This window comes from Choloepus didactylus, chromosome 22, assembly GCF_015220235.1.
Source record: "Choloepus didactylus isolate mChoDid1 chromosome 22, mChoDid1.pri, whole genome shotgun sequence".
NCBI classification, from domain to species: domain Eukaryota; kingdom Metazoa; phylum Chordata; class Mammalia; order Pilosa; family Megalonychidae; genus Choloepus; species Choloepus didactylus.
Genome location: NC_051328.1, coordinates 28,748,100 through 28,765,075, shown reverse-complemented (window position 1 = coordinate 28,765,075; position 16,976 = coordinate 28,748,100). Strand labels below are relative to the sequence as shown.

The window sequence follows — 16,976 nt, the reverse complement described above, 5'->3', positions numbered from 1 at the left end:
TTATAAAATATATTAATAAATTCAGAAAGAACTTAAAGGGATATATCTGATCATGATACAGAAAGCTCAAGATTAAGTCAACATTAATGAGTTTAAATAACAAAAGCCAAAATCTTAGTCACTTGGAAATTAAAAACAAAAATCACACTTCTAAATAATTCTTGTAAGTAAAACTAGAATTCTAGACTACTTAGAAAATAATGACAATTATAATAGTAGATAAATAAAATGTATAAAATATGCAAAGATGACTTCCACTTTATCTGTAATGTTTTGTTTTCTTAAAAATTATTGGATGAGGCTAAATGTGTACTCAGGCAAATACACAGTCTTACACTTTTTTTCATTATTAATCAAGACAATGAAAGTGGGCATTCAATTTAGAAAGTTAGAGAAACAAAACATAAGAGTAAATGCAAAACTATAGCTAAGGCAAATTTAGAAAAGAAGAACAAAAAAGAGGTTGACTTAATAAGTATTAAGATGCATTTAAAGTCATACCAATTAAAATAGTATAGTAGGGACAGGCAAATAGTTCAAAGAAACAGAACTAGGAGATTAGCAATAAACCCAAATATATGTGATAATTTAAGTCAAGAACAGACTCTATTATCCAAGTTGTTATTGTTGAATTGTAAGATTATGAATAATCATGGTTTTCTTCTTTATTCTTTTTATATTTTCTGATTTTTCTACAATGTCTATGTGCTATTTTCATAATAAGGAAAAAAAAACAACAAGCATTCCGTAAAACTGCTAGCTTAACATAATATAAATAGTCACATCTAAAACCAATTTTGGCTCATTGTAGTCTATTGGTGTCTTGACACCTGCCAGGGAAAAAATTTTTTTATTTGGTGTAACCAGTGGAGAGGAAGCCCATGATTTCATGGCATTATAGGGGAAGTGTGAGGACTTCAGTGGAAATAAACTATCCTTATAGTCATGAAAAAAAAATCCACTAGAATTTAAGCTCTATGAGTGCATGGGTTTGTGTCTGTCTTGTTCACTACTGTATCCCTGGTCCCTGGAACAATGCCTTGCTAAAAAAGGCACTTAATAAATATTTGTTGAATAAAGGAGCAGAGTGGGCCTGAATTTATTTATATATTTTTGCTGTAGTTTTTTTTTTTTTTAATTAGAGAAGTTGAGGTCTTACAGAACAATCATGCATAGAATACAGGATTCCCACACACCACTCCACCACCAACACCTTGCATTGGTGTGGAACGTTTGTTACAATTGATGATAGGACATTTTTGTAATTGTACTATTAATTAAAATCCATGGCTTAACTTAGGGCTCACTGACTGTGTACTGTAGCTCCAGGGATTTTTAAAAAAGTTTTATTCTGTTAACATATATATAATCTAACATTCCACCCATCCAATCATTACTAAAACATTTCCATCATTCCAAATAGCAACCCTGTACATTTTAAGTCTCAACTTCCCATTCTCTATCCCCATCCCGTCTCCTGGTAACCTATTGTGATGGTTAGGTTCACGTGTCAACTTAGCCAAGTGATGGTGTCCAGATGTCTGGTCAAGCAAGCATTGGCCTAACCATTACTGCAAGGACATTTGTGGCTGGTTAATCAACCAGAGGGCTGGTTTATTAAATCATCAGTCAATTGACTGCCCCTGCGACTGATTACATCAATGAAGGGCGTGTCTTCCACAATGAGAGAATTCAATCAGCTGAAAACTTTTAAGGGAGAAAGAGAGAGAACCTTCACTTCTTTGGCTAGCCAGCATCTCCTGATGAGTTCACTGAACTGCCAGTTTGCTGCCTGCCCTACAGAACTTGGACTCATGCATTCTGCCCTACAGAACTTGGACTCGTGCATCCTACCCTATGGAATTTGGACTTGTGCATCCCCACAGTTGCGTAAGACACTTTTATAAAATTTTATATTTATAGATATCTCTTGTTGGTTCTGTTTCTCTAGAGAACCCTAAGTAATACACCTATATTCTAGATTCTGACTGCAAGTTTGCTTGTTCTAATTGTTTCAAAACAATCAGATCACATAACATTTGTCCTTTTGTGTCTGGCTTATTTCATTCAATATGATGTGTTCAAGGTTCATGCATATTGTCACATGTAACAGGACTTCATTCCTTTTTATGGCTGAATAATACTCCATTGTCTGTATAAACCACATTTTATTTAACTGTTCATTACTTGATGGACACTTGTGTTGCTTCCATCTTTTTGCAATTGTGCATAATGCTGCTATAAGCATCAGTGTGAAAGTATCTGTTGAAGACCCTGTTTTCAATTAGTGGGATTGCTGGGTCATACGGTAGTTCTATACTTAGCTTTCCAAGGAACCACTAGACTGTCTTCCAGAGAGGCTGCACCATTTTACATTGCCACCAGCAATGAATCAATGTTCCTGTTTCTCCACATCTTCTCCAATACTTGTCATTTTCTGTTTTTCTAATCCGAATAGGCTTTTGACTGGAGAGTTTAATCCATTTACACTTAAAATCACTACTGATAATACAAGACTTTCTTCTGCTATTTTGCTATTTAGCCTTTGTAAGTCTTATACCTTTTTTGTCCCTCACTTCCATAAAAGCCTACTTTTATATTTATTTGCTTTTTTGTGTTGTATAATATTGAGTGCCTTCTCATTTACAACTGGATATATTTTTCATCTGCTTTCTTGTGGTTATCATGTGGTTAAAATGTAACATCCTACATATATAACAATCATATTTAGTTTGATACAAACTTAACTTCAGTAGCAGGCACATATACTTTTCCTATGCACCATTTTTTGTACTTGATATCACTTATAGCTTTGTACATTGTATGTCCCAAAACAGATTTATCATTACTTTTTATGTGTTTGCATTTTGGTGCCTGTAGGAAGCAAGAAGTAGAACTGCATAGCAAATACTACAATACAATAATACTGGCATTTACAATTACCTGGATGGTTATCTTTACCTCAGGTCTTTATTTCTTTATGCTGCTTTGAACCACTGCCCAGTGTCACTTCCTTTCAGTCTGAAGAATTTCCTTTAGCATAGCTTGTTGGACAGGTATTGCAGTAATGAATTCCCTCAACTTTTATTTTTCTGAGAATGTCATAAACTCTTCCTCATCTTTGAAGGAGAGTCTCACTGGATATAAACTCCTTGGCTGGCAGTTGTTTTCCTTCAGCATTTTAAGTATTTCAACCCACTGTCTTCTTGCCTCCATGGTTTTTGATGATAAATTGGCACTCAGTCTAATTGGGTCTTTCTTGTATGTAACACGTTGCTTTACTCTTGCAGTTTTCTGAATCCTCTCCTTGTCTTTTGCATTCAATAGTGTAATCAATATATGATGGCTGTACTTTTCTTCATGTTTATCCTTTTTGGTGTTCTCTGAGGTTCCTGCATGTGCATATTCACATCTTTTGCTAAGTTTGAAAAGTTCTGTCATTATTTCTTTGACTATTCCTTCTGCTCCTTTCTCTCTTCTCCTTCTGCAACTCCCATATTGAGAATACTGGTGTGCTTTATGGTGTCCCATAGCTGTCTTAGGCTATTTTCACTTTTAATATTTTGTTTTTCTCTCTGCTCATCAGCATAGCTCATTTCAAATATCTTGTCTTCAGGTTCACTGATTCCTTCTTCTGCCAGCTCCAATCTTCTCTTGAAACCCTCCTGGGCATTTTTCATTTCAGTTATTGTGGTCTTCAACTCCAGCAGTTCTGTTTGGTTCCTTTTTAAAATTTGTCTCTTTACTAAGTTTCTCATATTGCTTATTCATTTCCTTCATCTCCCTGAGCATTCTTAAGATAATTTTTAAAAAGGCTTTGTTTGGTATGCCTACATTCTCATCTTCTTAGTTGGTGTTTTCTGTATCTTTATCCTCCTCCTTTGGTTGGGCAATCATTTCCTGTTTGTCTTGTACTCTTTTGTTGTGCACTGTACATTTTAATATTTTAATATGTTAGTTCTGGGAATTACTCCCTGGAATGTCTGTTTCTTGGTTTTGTAACTAGCTGGTGATAAGGCAGAGATTTTCTTGAGCTTCAGTCCTCTGTTCAGGAAGGTCTGCCCAAGGCAAATGCAGTGTGCAGGGTTTTCCCTGTCTTTCTGGGCCTTTGTCTAGTCCTGGGGTTTTGCTTGTTAGTTGTTTTGGAGTTCTCCTGCTTACAGGAGTTTGGTTGTCCCTTCTGTTTCCCAGGGGACAGACCTCATTCTCCGATGTATTTAAAGCCAGCAGGCCTTTGTCCTAGACTGTCTGCCTCTATAGTTTTTTACAAGCCTTTTGTTGTCTTATGCTGCTTTTGCCTGGAGGATAAATTCTGGGAGGAGGGTCACCGTTCTGGTTTGCTAGAGCTGCCAGAATGCAAAAATACAAAACATAGATTGGCTTTTAAAAAGGGGGTTTATTAGATTACAAATTTACCATTCTAAGGCCACAAAGGTGTCCAAACTAAGGCATCAACAAGAGGATGCCTTCACTGAGGAAAGGCTGATGGCATCTGGGGCTCCTCTGTCACATGGGAAAGCACATGGCAACGTCTGTTAGTCCTCTCCCAGGCTCTGGTTTCAAAATGGCTTTCTCCAAAATTTCTCTGGGCATTTTCTCTTCAAAATGTCTCTGGGATCTCTCAGCTCTCTTCAAAATGTCTCTCTAAGCTTCTGTAAGCATCCAGCTCTGTGTTGGCTCTCTTAAGGACTCCAGCAAACGAATTAAGACCCACCTTGAATGGGCAGGGTCACATCTCCATAGAAATAATTTAATCAAAAGGTCCCACCCACAATAGGTCTGCCCAAACAAGATTGTATTAAAAGAACATGGCTTTTTATGGGGTTACATAACAGATTCAAACCAGAACAGTCACCCTGAAGACGACTTTCCCAAATCAGTCTTTCCCAGCCAACTCAGGGTTAGGGATCCACAGAGGGAGCACAGACTGGTTCCAAAGTGAGCTGGAGAGAAGATCATGAAAGGCGCCAAAATCTTTACTGACAGCTCCCCAAAGCTGAGCTTTCCTGGCCTGCCCAGCAAATGCAGCCCTTCAGCTAACTGACCCCTGAAGCCCTGAGGAAGTGGTGTGCCTTTAAATCTCCATTGCCTCTGCCCTGTCCTGGGAGGTGTGAAACAATGGCTGCCCTCAGAGCCAGGATCCAGTGATCGCAACTCATCAATCAAAAGCTGTGATCAGTGACCAGGCATGCTCATCCCTGTTCTTGGGGAAGAGGACCTCTATGTCCCTTTCAGCCATCAGCAGCTAGCCAGGGACTGGACCCTGTGCAGACCTGTGTGAGGGTGGGCGATGGGCGCCAGTAGCTACTGTGTGGAGAGAGCAATTTACAATACTTTACCATAATTTATTAGTCTCTTCCGCTCTTCGCTGCATGCTACAGTATGTTCTTCTGGCCTCTGGTGCTTCAAAATAGTTGTTCCAGGCAGTTCCTTTCTGTTTAATAGTTGTTTTGGGGGAAGGACTGAGTCCTGGAGTTTCCTATCCTACCATCTTCCCTAGAACTTCCTTAAGAGAGGCTGCTCTAGTTTTAATAATAATAAGTTGTCCATCATCCTGGTAGTGAACACCTACTGTAATCCCTTACACCTCTGAGTGTCACTTGTAGGTTTGAACTTGGGCCCCTCCCAGCATTAACATGTGATGGTCAAGGGTGAGTCTGCTACTTACTGAGAGAGGCAGGATTTGTGGCACTCCGGGCAGAAGGCTGTCTGGTGAAGACTGGTTGTCGGTCAGAACCTTGAATTCAAAGCCAACTTTTCCAGTATTCTTCAGTGTGATTTCTCGTTCCGTGACATGGTCAAACAACTTGAGAGGAGAAGAAGGAGAGTGAAACCCCTATCATCCACCCTTTGGGATCCTGCTACCACTCTGACAAAAGTGTATAGACAAACCTACCTTACAGATAGGGATTTTATTTTTTGTGTGACATAGACACTGGCAAAACCACACTTTGATATCACAAAAAGGTGCCTGCTGGGGCAGAAGCAGCACAGGACTCTGGAAACAGGGCTCTTGTCCTAGTTTTTCTACTAACTAATTTATTTAGGTATGACAGTGAGTAAGGATCTAGCCTTCCCCACAAGGAACTTATATTACAAGATCTTAAAGTAAGCTTTCTACACTAAGATGTTTTTCTCTCGGGATTCCTCCTATAAGGGAAGCATAGGACTTGAGTTCAGAATGTTCTAGAATGAACTTTGCCATTTCTATGGAGGAACCATGGCAGTAATAAGCCAGCCATGTTGATTTCCGTGGGATTTTACTAACATAATTCAGCAGCTGGGTTCAGTAGGCCCAAGGACCACAAACTGAAGCCAGGGGTTCTTAAACCAAGCCAGGGCAAGGACTAGGTTCCTTAGTGAATACACTCTAAGCCGGTTCAATACCAATTGCTTGGAGGACACTCAAAATAAGGAAGGAAGAAGAATTCTATTTGGTCAACAAAATGGAGATTCCTCAATAGATGTTGGGTGAATCAGATTTGGGGCACAATCTCTAATCTATAAACATATGTGTGTATACAATTCATTAATTATACCTGCAGCAGCTATATAATGGGGGTGCAATCCCCATTAACATATGTTAGGAAATATGGACTCTGCCTACAAGAATACAAAATCTAGCTGGGAAGAGAAGAGGTATAGAAGTGAAGTTGACTGATGGGGTTGGATGCTTCAGGGGCCGTGGATTAACCAGCCTGGCTATAATTGAATAGACCACATTGGAGAATTGTGAGAAATGAAGTTTACTGTGCAAAGAGCATCAGTTAATTGAGGGACTTAGGAAACCCTCACTCAGGCTGAGGAGCCCAACTCTGATTCACTGGGTTACAGAGAAGGAAACTCCTGATGACTATGGACCTATTCTGATGCAGGCGCAATACTGACCAGGTACTTTACCCAAGTGACTACAACTACCAGGTGAGATAGGCATTTTTAGCCTTTCCCTATTTCATAGATGAGGGATACTGAGGCTTAATGAGGTTAGGTGATTTGCCCTAAGCTAAGAATGCATCATAATCCCCTGCTACTCAGAATGTCGTTCATGGACCAGCAGCATTGGCATCCCCTGGGACTTTGTCAGAAATGCAGATTCCCAGGCTCTGCCCTGTGCCTACTGAATCAGAATCTGCACTTTAACAAGATTCCCAGGTGATTCGTATATACGTGACAGTTTGAGAAGAACTGCTGTAATTTAGGCATGGCTTGATGAGACCCTGGAGTGTAAGAACAGCAGAGGTGATGGGAAGGGAAAGCTGATTCAAGGGGATACTGATGGATGAATTGGCAAACCCTGGACACTGTAAGGATGTGGGCTGGTGGAAACAGTGCAGTGGAAAATGCCTTGGAGATCATAAACCCAAGGGACTGACAAGGTGGTAGTGCTTTTGAAAGAAGTGAAGAGGCTGAAATGAGCTTCTAGATTGAGAGGGAAGATGAAAATTTTAGCATCTAATGTGCTAGGTTTCAGGAGATAGTGAAAAAAGCAAGTGAAGATGTCTAGCAAACAATTTTCAGGGGAGGATGATCAGGGTCAGGACAGAAGGTTAGGGATTCAAGGAAATGGGTGATGGTGACACCATGATGATCTGTGAGTTCTCAGGGGTTCCAGGAGGGATGAGAGGACAAGGACTATAGCTGATGTTTAAGGCAAGACCAGAAAAGGTTTCATCCAATGGTTTGCAATACCTGTAATCCATAGTTAATATCCTTGGTGTCAAAGGAATATTTGACCAGAGAGGCTTCTCCCCTTAGCATTATTTCATAGGTGGGCCCTTCTTCCACTTCGCACAGAGCTTTTGCTTGTGCAATGATGTTACAGTGTCCATAGAAGGTGAAAGATATCTGGTGGCTACTGTGTGGCTGCAGCACGCCGTAGAGGGGCAAAATGTCAAACACCTGCAGGGAAAGTCACAGATGACAGCAGCTGTCCAGGTGAAGGTCCTTCAAAGGGTAAAGTTAAGTCAATTTTCACATTGTTTCCTAACTTTTAACTTGATTGACTCCATGGAAGGTAACTAGCCCAACTCCCTGAAATATATGCTTTGAATGATGGTGATGGCAGCAATGGTACTCGGTGAGACTTAAATTTCTAACCCGGGGCAAGTGCTCAGTAGGGAAAGTTAGTATCAGATGACTTCAGGACCTATGGGGTGTTACTTACTTCTTCTATCCCAAGGGAAAGCATTTCATCCTGTTCAAAGATCCATAGGGATTCGTGAAACTCAACCTGACTGTGGCTTTGGTGTATTCTCTCTGTTTCAGCTGAGTTCAGTTTTGATCCCTAGAAATTAAAGGTGTGAGAAAAACTAGCAAGCATTCATAATGGGCCAATGGCTCCTCCCAGCATTCATAGAAAAATGAAGTATATTATATATGATTAGAAAAAAGTACATTTTCCCCCTAGTGAGATAATTGGGAAAGTACCCAAACATATAAACACAAGACTGTTTTCTGTAGTATTGTTTGCAGTGGCAAAACAGTAATTAGACTAAGTGCCCATCCATAGGAGATCACTTTAAAAGTGTATGTAGAACCTCTATCCAGGGAGGTTGATGCAATGTATATTTAAGCACTGAGAATGATATTCACAATGTATTACTGAGTGGAAAAGCAGTCCCCATTCATGTAAATGATACATGCCTATGCATATGAAAATGTGAGCATGTATAAGTTCATTCAGATATTTGCATATGCAAAAAGATGTCTGGGAGATTGTTTGCTAAAACTTCAGCAGCATTTTTCTCTGAGTGGTGGGATTTTTGAGGATTTTTGCTTTCTTTTTTCTGTGTTCTTGAGTTTTCTATGACAAACATCTTTGAAAATAGAAGAAGAAATGAATTAAGATTTAAAAGATGCATACTCAGTCTGAAATTTTTTTAAGTACAGAAAAGCTCCAAAAGAGCAATAAAAATCAGTCATTAGGTTATACTACATATATACTATATACTATATTTGTGTGTGAGCATGTGTATATATGTGTATACATGTATATATATATTTGCATCCTCATTTTTCAGCTGACATGAGTGCCTTCCCATGTGAATGAATGTTCTTCATAAGCCATCATTAAAAATATTTTAGAAATACATTAAAAAACAGGCACATAATACAAATTTAATACATACACAAGGATATCTGATTAAAAAATAAGACTCCTATCCCTATTCCCCAGTCCTCCAGTTCCCCTCCCCTTGGGTAACAACTCCCCAGTTTCTTACATTGCATTTACTTATTTTCTTCATTCAACTAATATTTATTGAGAACTTCCTGTGAAACAGGCACAGTTCTAGGTTCTAGGGATATAATAGTGAACAAAACAGATGAAAGGATCTCTGCCTTCATGAAGCTTACACTCCAGACATACACTGCCAGTATGTCTATGTATATATTTGAGAGATATAATGCAGTGGTTAAGAGCAAGGCTCTGGGGCTAGACTGCCATGTATTCCAGGCCCATTGTATGGTATATATGTATCTTCTCATCAGCAAAATGGTGAAAGATAATACACCTACTTCACAGGGTTGTTGGGAGAATGAAAAGTTAATGTAAAAAAAATACTGAGAATGGTGCATATAATAAATGATCAATAAATGATGGTTGTTTACATATTTAGTTACTACTTTTCTTCACACAAATGGTAACATACAATGTACTCTGTTTTGCACCTGGCATTTTTTTACTTAATACATTGGCGATTGCTCCAAACCAGTATATAGAGAACTTTCTCATTGTTTTTAAGGATTTCATAATATTGAATGAATTTACACATGCTCACATTTTAAGGACACAGGCATATATCATTTTACGTGAATGGGAACTGCTTTTTCACTCAATACATTCTGAATATCATTCTCAGCTCATACATATATATTGCCTATATGTCATGTGGATATATGAATGTAGTTTATTCAACCAGTCTCCTATTGGTGGAATTATTTCCAATTTTCTTGCTGTTTCTAATGAAGCTGCAGTGTACAACTATATTTCCATGTATTTATGCAAACGTAAAGGTGTACCTGAAGAACAATTTCTTGGAGGAGGAATTGTGTATTTAACTTTTAATAAACACTACCAAATTCCATGGTATAGAGGTTATGTCAATTCATACTCCTACCTACAAAGTGAATAAGAATGCCTGTTTATCCCCACTCTTTGCCACTATTGAGACAAACACTCTTTTGAAAGATTGTATAATATCCCATCGTCATGGACATATGATAAGTTATTTTTCACTATTTTTCCAATTTTTTGCTATTTCTATGTACATAAATCTTAGTATCTATGATGGTTTTCTTAGGCCATCATTCTGGCAGAATTCAAGGGTGTGAATTTTTAACTGCTCTTGTTCTCCCCTTTGTTTTTACTATGGAATTATTTCTTCTTCAGTAGTCTCTACGTAGGTAGTGGGAAGAGTACAAGGTCACCAAGGTTTAGAAAGACTGACTTTTCCATTATAGAGAAAACGTAGTTCCTGAGGTGTCCCGTACTCTCACATGTTGGCTCTGTGGGAGTTCAGTTAGGAAGTGACCTGGATAAAGTTATGCAGCCTGATCCCAGCCAAACCCTAGTGTAGCACATGCCACTCTGCTTCTGGTTCTGCCTTTGTTTCATGGGAAGGACTATCGAATTGCCAACCCACACCGGGGAAAGGAAACCGTACGTCTGGAATGATCATGGTGGCTGGCTGTGTATTTCTGATTACTCTTTCTTCGTGATCGACATCTTCATCCACAAGGATAGTCCTGGGGAGTTCAATGAAATGTGGAGAATCATTTATTTGGTAGCCATTACAACCCAAATTCAGCCGAGGAAAACCTGTCTTCCCCCTACCCTCAAAGAATAAGTGGGAGTTCTCATTCAAGGGACACTTTTCTCAAAAGGTCAGCTGGTCAGTGCTCTGTATCCTCTGGCCCAAAACATGCAATCTAGGTCACTAAGCTGGTCAATTTTCCCCAGAGTTCAGCCCCTCTTCCTGTCCTATCAAGCCAGTGTTCAACTTATTAAAAGTCTTAGGAAGCTCTCAAGTCTTCAAACACTTCAGATGGTCTTAAATGCTTAATGTTAAGTTTCATTATTTATTGGAGCATTTTCTCATGAGGATATAATGCTCAGTAAATTGTCATATCCTTTTCTGATTGCTAATTTTGGCCCTGGCTGCAGATCTTGGACAGATGGAGAGAGTAATGTGACAGGCAGGGCTCAGTCCCCCTGGACTCAGGGGGCTATTACCTCCTGAGAGCAGAAACTGACTTCCATCTCTGAATTCCAGATGTCTAGCTCAGGGTCTCACACACAGAAGCACTCATTAAACTGTTGATCAGTGAGTGGTTGAAAGAATAAATGAGGGATGAGTATTGAGAACGAAAATCAGTGTAGAGAAAAGAGCACACTATTAAAGAAAAAAAAAAGCCATGCTGGCTTTACAATTGCACTTACTTAACAAAATCATTTAAATCGATTTCTGGGGAATCCATTAGAGTTGAGATCTCTGGCGAGCTGATAGACAGTGAGGGTGCTGGGTTGGACTCCATCTGCAACAGAGGGGCACTGTAGGGCTTCCTTGGCCATGCCACAAACCTACAAAGGCATGCGGGACACAGGTATACATCAGCTTTTGCAAATCAGTGCCCAGGTGGGCTCTCAGTTTTTAAGGCCAAACTCTAAATCTGAGACCAGGCAGGTCTAGAAGGTACCACCCTACACTCTCCCTTGGACTTCCCTTCCCTTCCTCATTCTTGAGAACTTAGCTGAGGTTTCACTTTCTCCTGGGAAGTTTCCTGACCAGCTCTCCGAGTCTGAGTCCATATCTCTCCTCTGAATACCCACAGACCCCTGGGCTTCCCCTCTCACATTATTTTTCCTATCCCTGCTAGGCTGTGAGCTCACTGAAGAGTCACGTCTAGTACAGTGTCTAATTGCCAGCCTGGTATGGAGTAAGCCCTCGTGCATGCTTATGAATAAATGAGTTAGCAGGAATCATCCTCCTGGATAACCAGTGAGGAGGGCTGGGACCAAGGTGAAGCAAGTGAGGCACTCACCTTCAGGGTCCTACAAGTTCAGGTTCAGCCTTGAATGATCTTGCCTCCTAAAATGTTCTGCCCTGGGTGCCTCATTTGCCTTGCCCTAGTCTTGGCCTTGCCTGTGAGTTTGGCCACCACTCAAGTTCTCTGGGCACAAGGACCCAAGAGGGAAACTGGTGACTGCAACAGCTAGTGCTGATGCCCATAAGTCCAGGTCTCACTGATTATAAAGGCCTTTGCATGTCACCACCCTGGGCAAACACTCCTCTGCTTTACATCACCATAGATTAGATTTGCCTCCAGATCATATAAATGGAGCCATCGACACATACTCTATTGTGTCTGACTTCTTTTGCTTGGCATAATGTTTTGAGATACATCCATGTTGCTGTGTGTAGCTGTAGTTGTTTTGTTTTCAGTAATAATGAGCAATATTCTATAGTACCATGGTGTGTTTATCCATCTTCCAGTTGATGGACATCAACTGGCTGTTTCCAGCTTTTGGATAACATGAATAAAGTTGCTATGAAAATTTGTGTACAAGTATTTTATGTCATATATTTTTGTTTCGCTTGGGTAAATTCCTAGGAGGGGAATTGCTGAATTGTATGGTGGTACATGTTTAACTTAATAAGAAACTGCCAAACAGTTTTTCAAAGTAGTTGTATCATTTTATACTCCCATCTGTAATGAGAGTTGTAGTTGGTCCATATTCTCATCCACACTTGGTATTCAGTCTTTTTTTTTTTTTTTCTTGCTTTCTGCAAATACATTTACTGCTGTAAAGTCTGTAAACTGTTCAGCAATTACAGGACTTTCTTTTTAATCAAAAAGAAAAATACTTATATTTCAAATACATTAAAAAACTAAAAATTATTCTTAGTTGATCCCTAGAACACAAGCACTTATATCCTCATGCTTTTTTATTATCCCATCATATCTATTCAATGTATGCAAACCGTGTACTTACTAAGCAATTACTGGCACTTTCATTTTCTGTGTCAGGTTTACTTTGATGTGTAGCTTCTTAAAAAACCTAACTGAATTTGTCCAAGGAAAAGCCTCACATTTTTTGGAATACCAATGCTGCTACACTGTTTCCAGATCTGCCTCCAAAGCTGAACATAGGTGTTGGCAGTTCTTCAAAAAGTTCAAATCTTCACTGAATTCATTTAGTAACTCTTCCTTGGTCCAATTACATGAGTTTATTAGAAAAAAGCCTTTCATTTCCAACACCCTAGAAAGAGATTTCACATATTGCTTTCTCTTCTCAATTGCATTGTCAGGATTAAGGCTTATGGCATCAAAAGTTCCTTTGTCAACACAAATATGAAATCCAGACAGCTTTGTGGAAAGATTCAAAAAGTCTTCTACCTTCAACTTAATGTTAGATAAACCTTCTTTCTCCATAATACTTCCAGAAAACTGTATTGCAGAAGGAGAGTAATCAACTCCAGTAATATTATCGAAACCACATTTTGCAAGTTCAACCAGGAAAGCACCATTTCCAGTTCCAATATCCAGTACGGAGCCATCCAATGGGATCTTGTGTTTTTCCATTCACCTTATTAATCGATTCATACTCTCTTCTCCAAACTAAATTTCTCCTGCATCTCCATATTCTTGGAAAGTTTGTGGTTCTCTCTCATCAACAGCATCCCAATGCTCTCGGGTGCCCAAAGCCGGCCTCTCCGGGGCTGCCCTCACAGGACCGTGCCGCGGGCACAGTGCCGCCCGGTATTCAGTCTTTTTAGTTTACGCCATTCCAACAAATGTGTCGCAATATCACACTGTGGTGTTCATTAATAGGCTTATTTTTAAGAAAAACTTTATATAATTACTATAAATGAAAAAAAAAAAACCCAGTATTATCCAGTAAATTTAGAAAAATCAATTTAAGGGGGAAAATATTGTTTTCTCATCTGTTGAAGGCCTTAAGCTGAGCCCTGCTTGCTCTTTTTAAGAAGAAAAATCAGTTCACGTTTCCCTCGAGAAAACACTGGGCTGGAACTACCTCTGGCCGGGTTTATTACTCCATGGAATTGAGGTTTTGGAGGGCAGTAACTGGGGTGTTCCCTCCTTGCAGTCCCCACAGCAGAGGGTCTTATACACAGAGCACGAGTTCAATATATATTTGAATGGGTGGACTGGTTGAAAACAGGTGGAGCAGAATGCAGGATAACTTAGCTATTCTGCACCCTAATGTTCACCCCGACTCCAACCTGGGTTGGCCTAGGAGAAGTGTGGAAAAGCTCTTTTCATCTCCTTCCATGAGCTTCCACCTGGCTTGTTCCAGACCAGATGTGCCTACTTGACTGTAGTTAGGCTGGACCCACCATTCTAGGCAGAGGACCCATGCTGGGCTGGGTGCTAGAGAATCTCCTGAGAATCTTGTTAAAACACAGACTCCTGAATTTCATCCTTGGGGAAATTCTGATTCAGCAGGTCTCAGGTGGGAGCCAGAAGTTTGAAAATAGTCTTCCCAGGTAATTCTGACGTACAAGCCACATGTAGGAACCTCCATGGTAGGAATGGTAATGTGACAGCTTAAAACTGGAGCTGATAATGAACATGGGGTTATTGCTGCGGCCTTACCAGCTAGGGACAGTGAAAATCAGTGGAGGAAAAATTCTGAGCACTTATTAAATCACCTGGGCCAGCAGAGAGCCCTCAGAGACTCTGTCAGATCACTGCCCCACATAACACTCCCTCATCCAACATTTGTACCCCCCTGTGATGTTGTGCTGAAAGAAAAATGCATATGGGAATATCTGTAAAGGAAAAATATGATGCAGTAGACTGTCTGAATACCTGAGGACAAACAACACCTTAGTTGACAATGATACCTGAAAAACTGGGAAGTGAAAGGTCTCTTTGGAAACAGAGGAGAAGGCTAAAGCAGCCCTTACTGCTGAGCCATAGGAGAGAGCAAAAATTATATCATAATGAAGGTTTTAACTTGTCATTAAAATTAAAAACCTGCTCAAAAAAACTGAAATAGAATGTTGGTCAAGGTTTACTTGGATCAGATTTCGTTTTACTCGTAGGAACAGATGAATACTTTCCTGTTATGCTGACCCAACCAGGATTGGATTCAGTTATTTTTAAATAACTTGTACATGGCAAACAAGGAAAGTCAACGTTGCTCCAATTCCAGAACTCTCCCTATCAGAATCACTGGAGGAGACAGAGAGAAACAGCCCCTTCAGCTGTGACAGTCATGGAATGTGAGACACACACTTGATCAGCAACCTTGCTTTGAGCTCAGCAGTTTCCCTCTTCATATTTTATTTTCAACTCTTGGGTAGGTAAGAATTAATACACTCTTCAGTGTTGCAAATTTAAAAAAAATCCACCACAACTTATTTCCTGTTCTCCCTTCCCTGGAAGCAAGGTTGGGCCAAAATAAAACCCCAAAGAACATGCGTTTGTTTCAGTTAATATTTTGAGTTGTGGGTCAGATAATATTTGCATATGGAATGGTGTGCGTTGGCCATCCGGTGAAGTCTGTGCAGTGCAGCTGAGATCTTGAAGAAAACAAAAGCGGCAGCCTTTAGTAGTAGATGCAATGACTTCACTAGACCTGGCTTCTGGGAGTGCCCACTACAGAGGGTGAAACAGCCGCTGGCTGGATAAAAAGAGCCTTCAGATGTGTTTTGTTTGGCTCGTATGCTGTTAAATATCTTCAAAAATTAATGACTCTAGCAGATGCTGTCGGTGCCCTGTCCATATTCCCTTTCACCAGGACAGTGCTCCCCTCCCTGGCTGCTGGGGGTTGGCTGTTCAGGGCTCACACCTGCACCCTTCTCTGGACCTCGCCCTGGCTTGATGGGAGCTGATTTCCCACCCTGAGCTGCCTGGGAGGTTCTGCCCTCCCTCCCACTGACTGGGGATGACTGTAGCCAAGGATGGACTGATGGTAGTGAGGGCTGTAAGAGTCCAGCCCCCTTGTCTCTGAGTGGGACAAACTCCGTGGTGCAATTCACACTCCAGAGCTCTCCATGGGATTAGGCAGAGGCTAGACTTCTTCCGAAATCACACCTTGCCGTGGCTTTCACCCCTGTCCTATCTTGCTTTCCTCACTTTCTTATAGTTTCCCGAGAACGCTCCCTCAAAAAATACCTGCTTAAGAACCACCATCTCAGGCTCTGCTTTTAGGGAATCCACTTAAGTCAGTTGCTAACAATTAAAATTTGAGACTGCATAAAAATTCGTAATTCTGGTTTCTTTTAAAATATCAGATGACATGCTACTATTGCCCCTATGTTTTCACACAGCAATGCTCAGTTAGTCACAGCCCCACTGCTCCATTTTTTAACTTATGGCTCCCATTCATGTTATCTGACTGGATCCTGTAGGCGTCAGAGCATGGGACACCAGGTTTACTACATGCATTGCTCTGTATTAGGAAATTCAGGGACCTTCAAAGTAAGCAAGTAGTCTCTGCTACTCAGATACTCCCCATCTGGTTGGGAGGCAAGGCATTCAAAGGACACATTTAAGCAGTGGTGCAAAGCACTATGTATAGGGAAGAAAGTAAGCTGGTGATGGGCCCTTCCCTGCAGGATCCAGTATATGGACATTGCTGGAAAAAGACAGTCAGTGCTTGGATTCATGATTGCTGACTATGTCCGGGATGAAGCACGTGCACCAGGGCCGCTCAGCCCCAAGGTGGGTGTCTCAGTGAAGGAACCATGTCTTCCTCTAGCCAGTGAATGGGCATTTAGTGGCCCAAAGTCTGTTCAGCTCGACTCTCATTCCTAGGACACTGAATGCTGAACAGAGAGAAGCAGGGACAGGAAAACAACAACAACAACAACAACACATCTAAAAAGGTCAATCATCCCAGCAGCAGCACTCTGCTGAGCCTGTGGAGTCATTCCAGCCAAATCTTGAGGCTGTTCTGCTTTCCTGACTGGTCCTGAGTCTGGCCTGATGGTTAAGAGCACAGG

At 40.6% G+C, this 16,976-nt stretch overlaps 1 protein-coding gene and 1 pseudogene across 11 annotated transcripts in view; both read right to left on the bottom strand.

The window, feature by feature from the left end:
- The window catches only part of HYDIN (HYDIN axonemal central pair apparatus protein), a 534,664-nt gene that overhangs the window by 181,079 nt on the left and 336,609 nt on the right, over positions 1-16,976 (bottom strand). For all 11 annotated transcript variants that reach the window (XM_037815908.1, XM_037815907.1, XM_037815906.1 and 8 more), the window contains 5 exons: positions 11,441-11,581; positions 10,665-10,746; positions 8,165-8,284; positions 7,690-7,899; positions 5,669-5,806 (listed from right to left, as the gene is read on the bottom strand). In XM_037815908.1, the coding sequence (XP_037671836.1) occupies positions 5,669-5,806; positions 7,690-7,899; positions 8,165-8,284; positions 10,665-10,746; positions 11,441-11,581 (691 nt within the window). The remainder of the gene's footprint in view (positions 1-5,668; positions 5,807-7,689; positions 7,900-8,164; positions 8,285-10,664; positions 10,747-11,440; positions 11,582-16,976) is intronic.
- Positions 13,088-13,559, bottom strand: LOC119519038 (annotated as a pseudogene).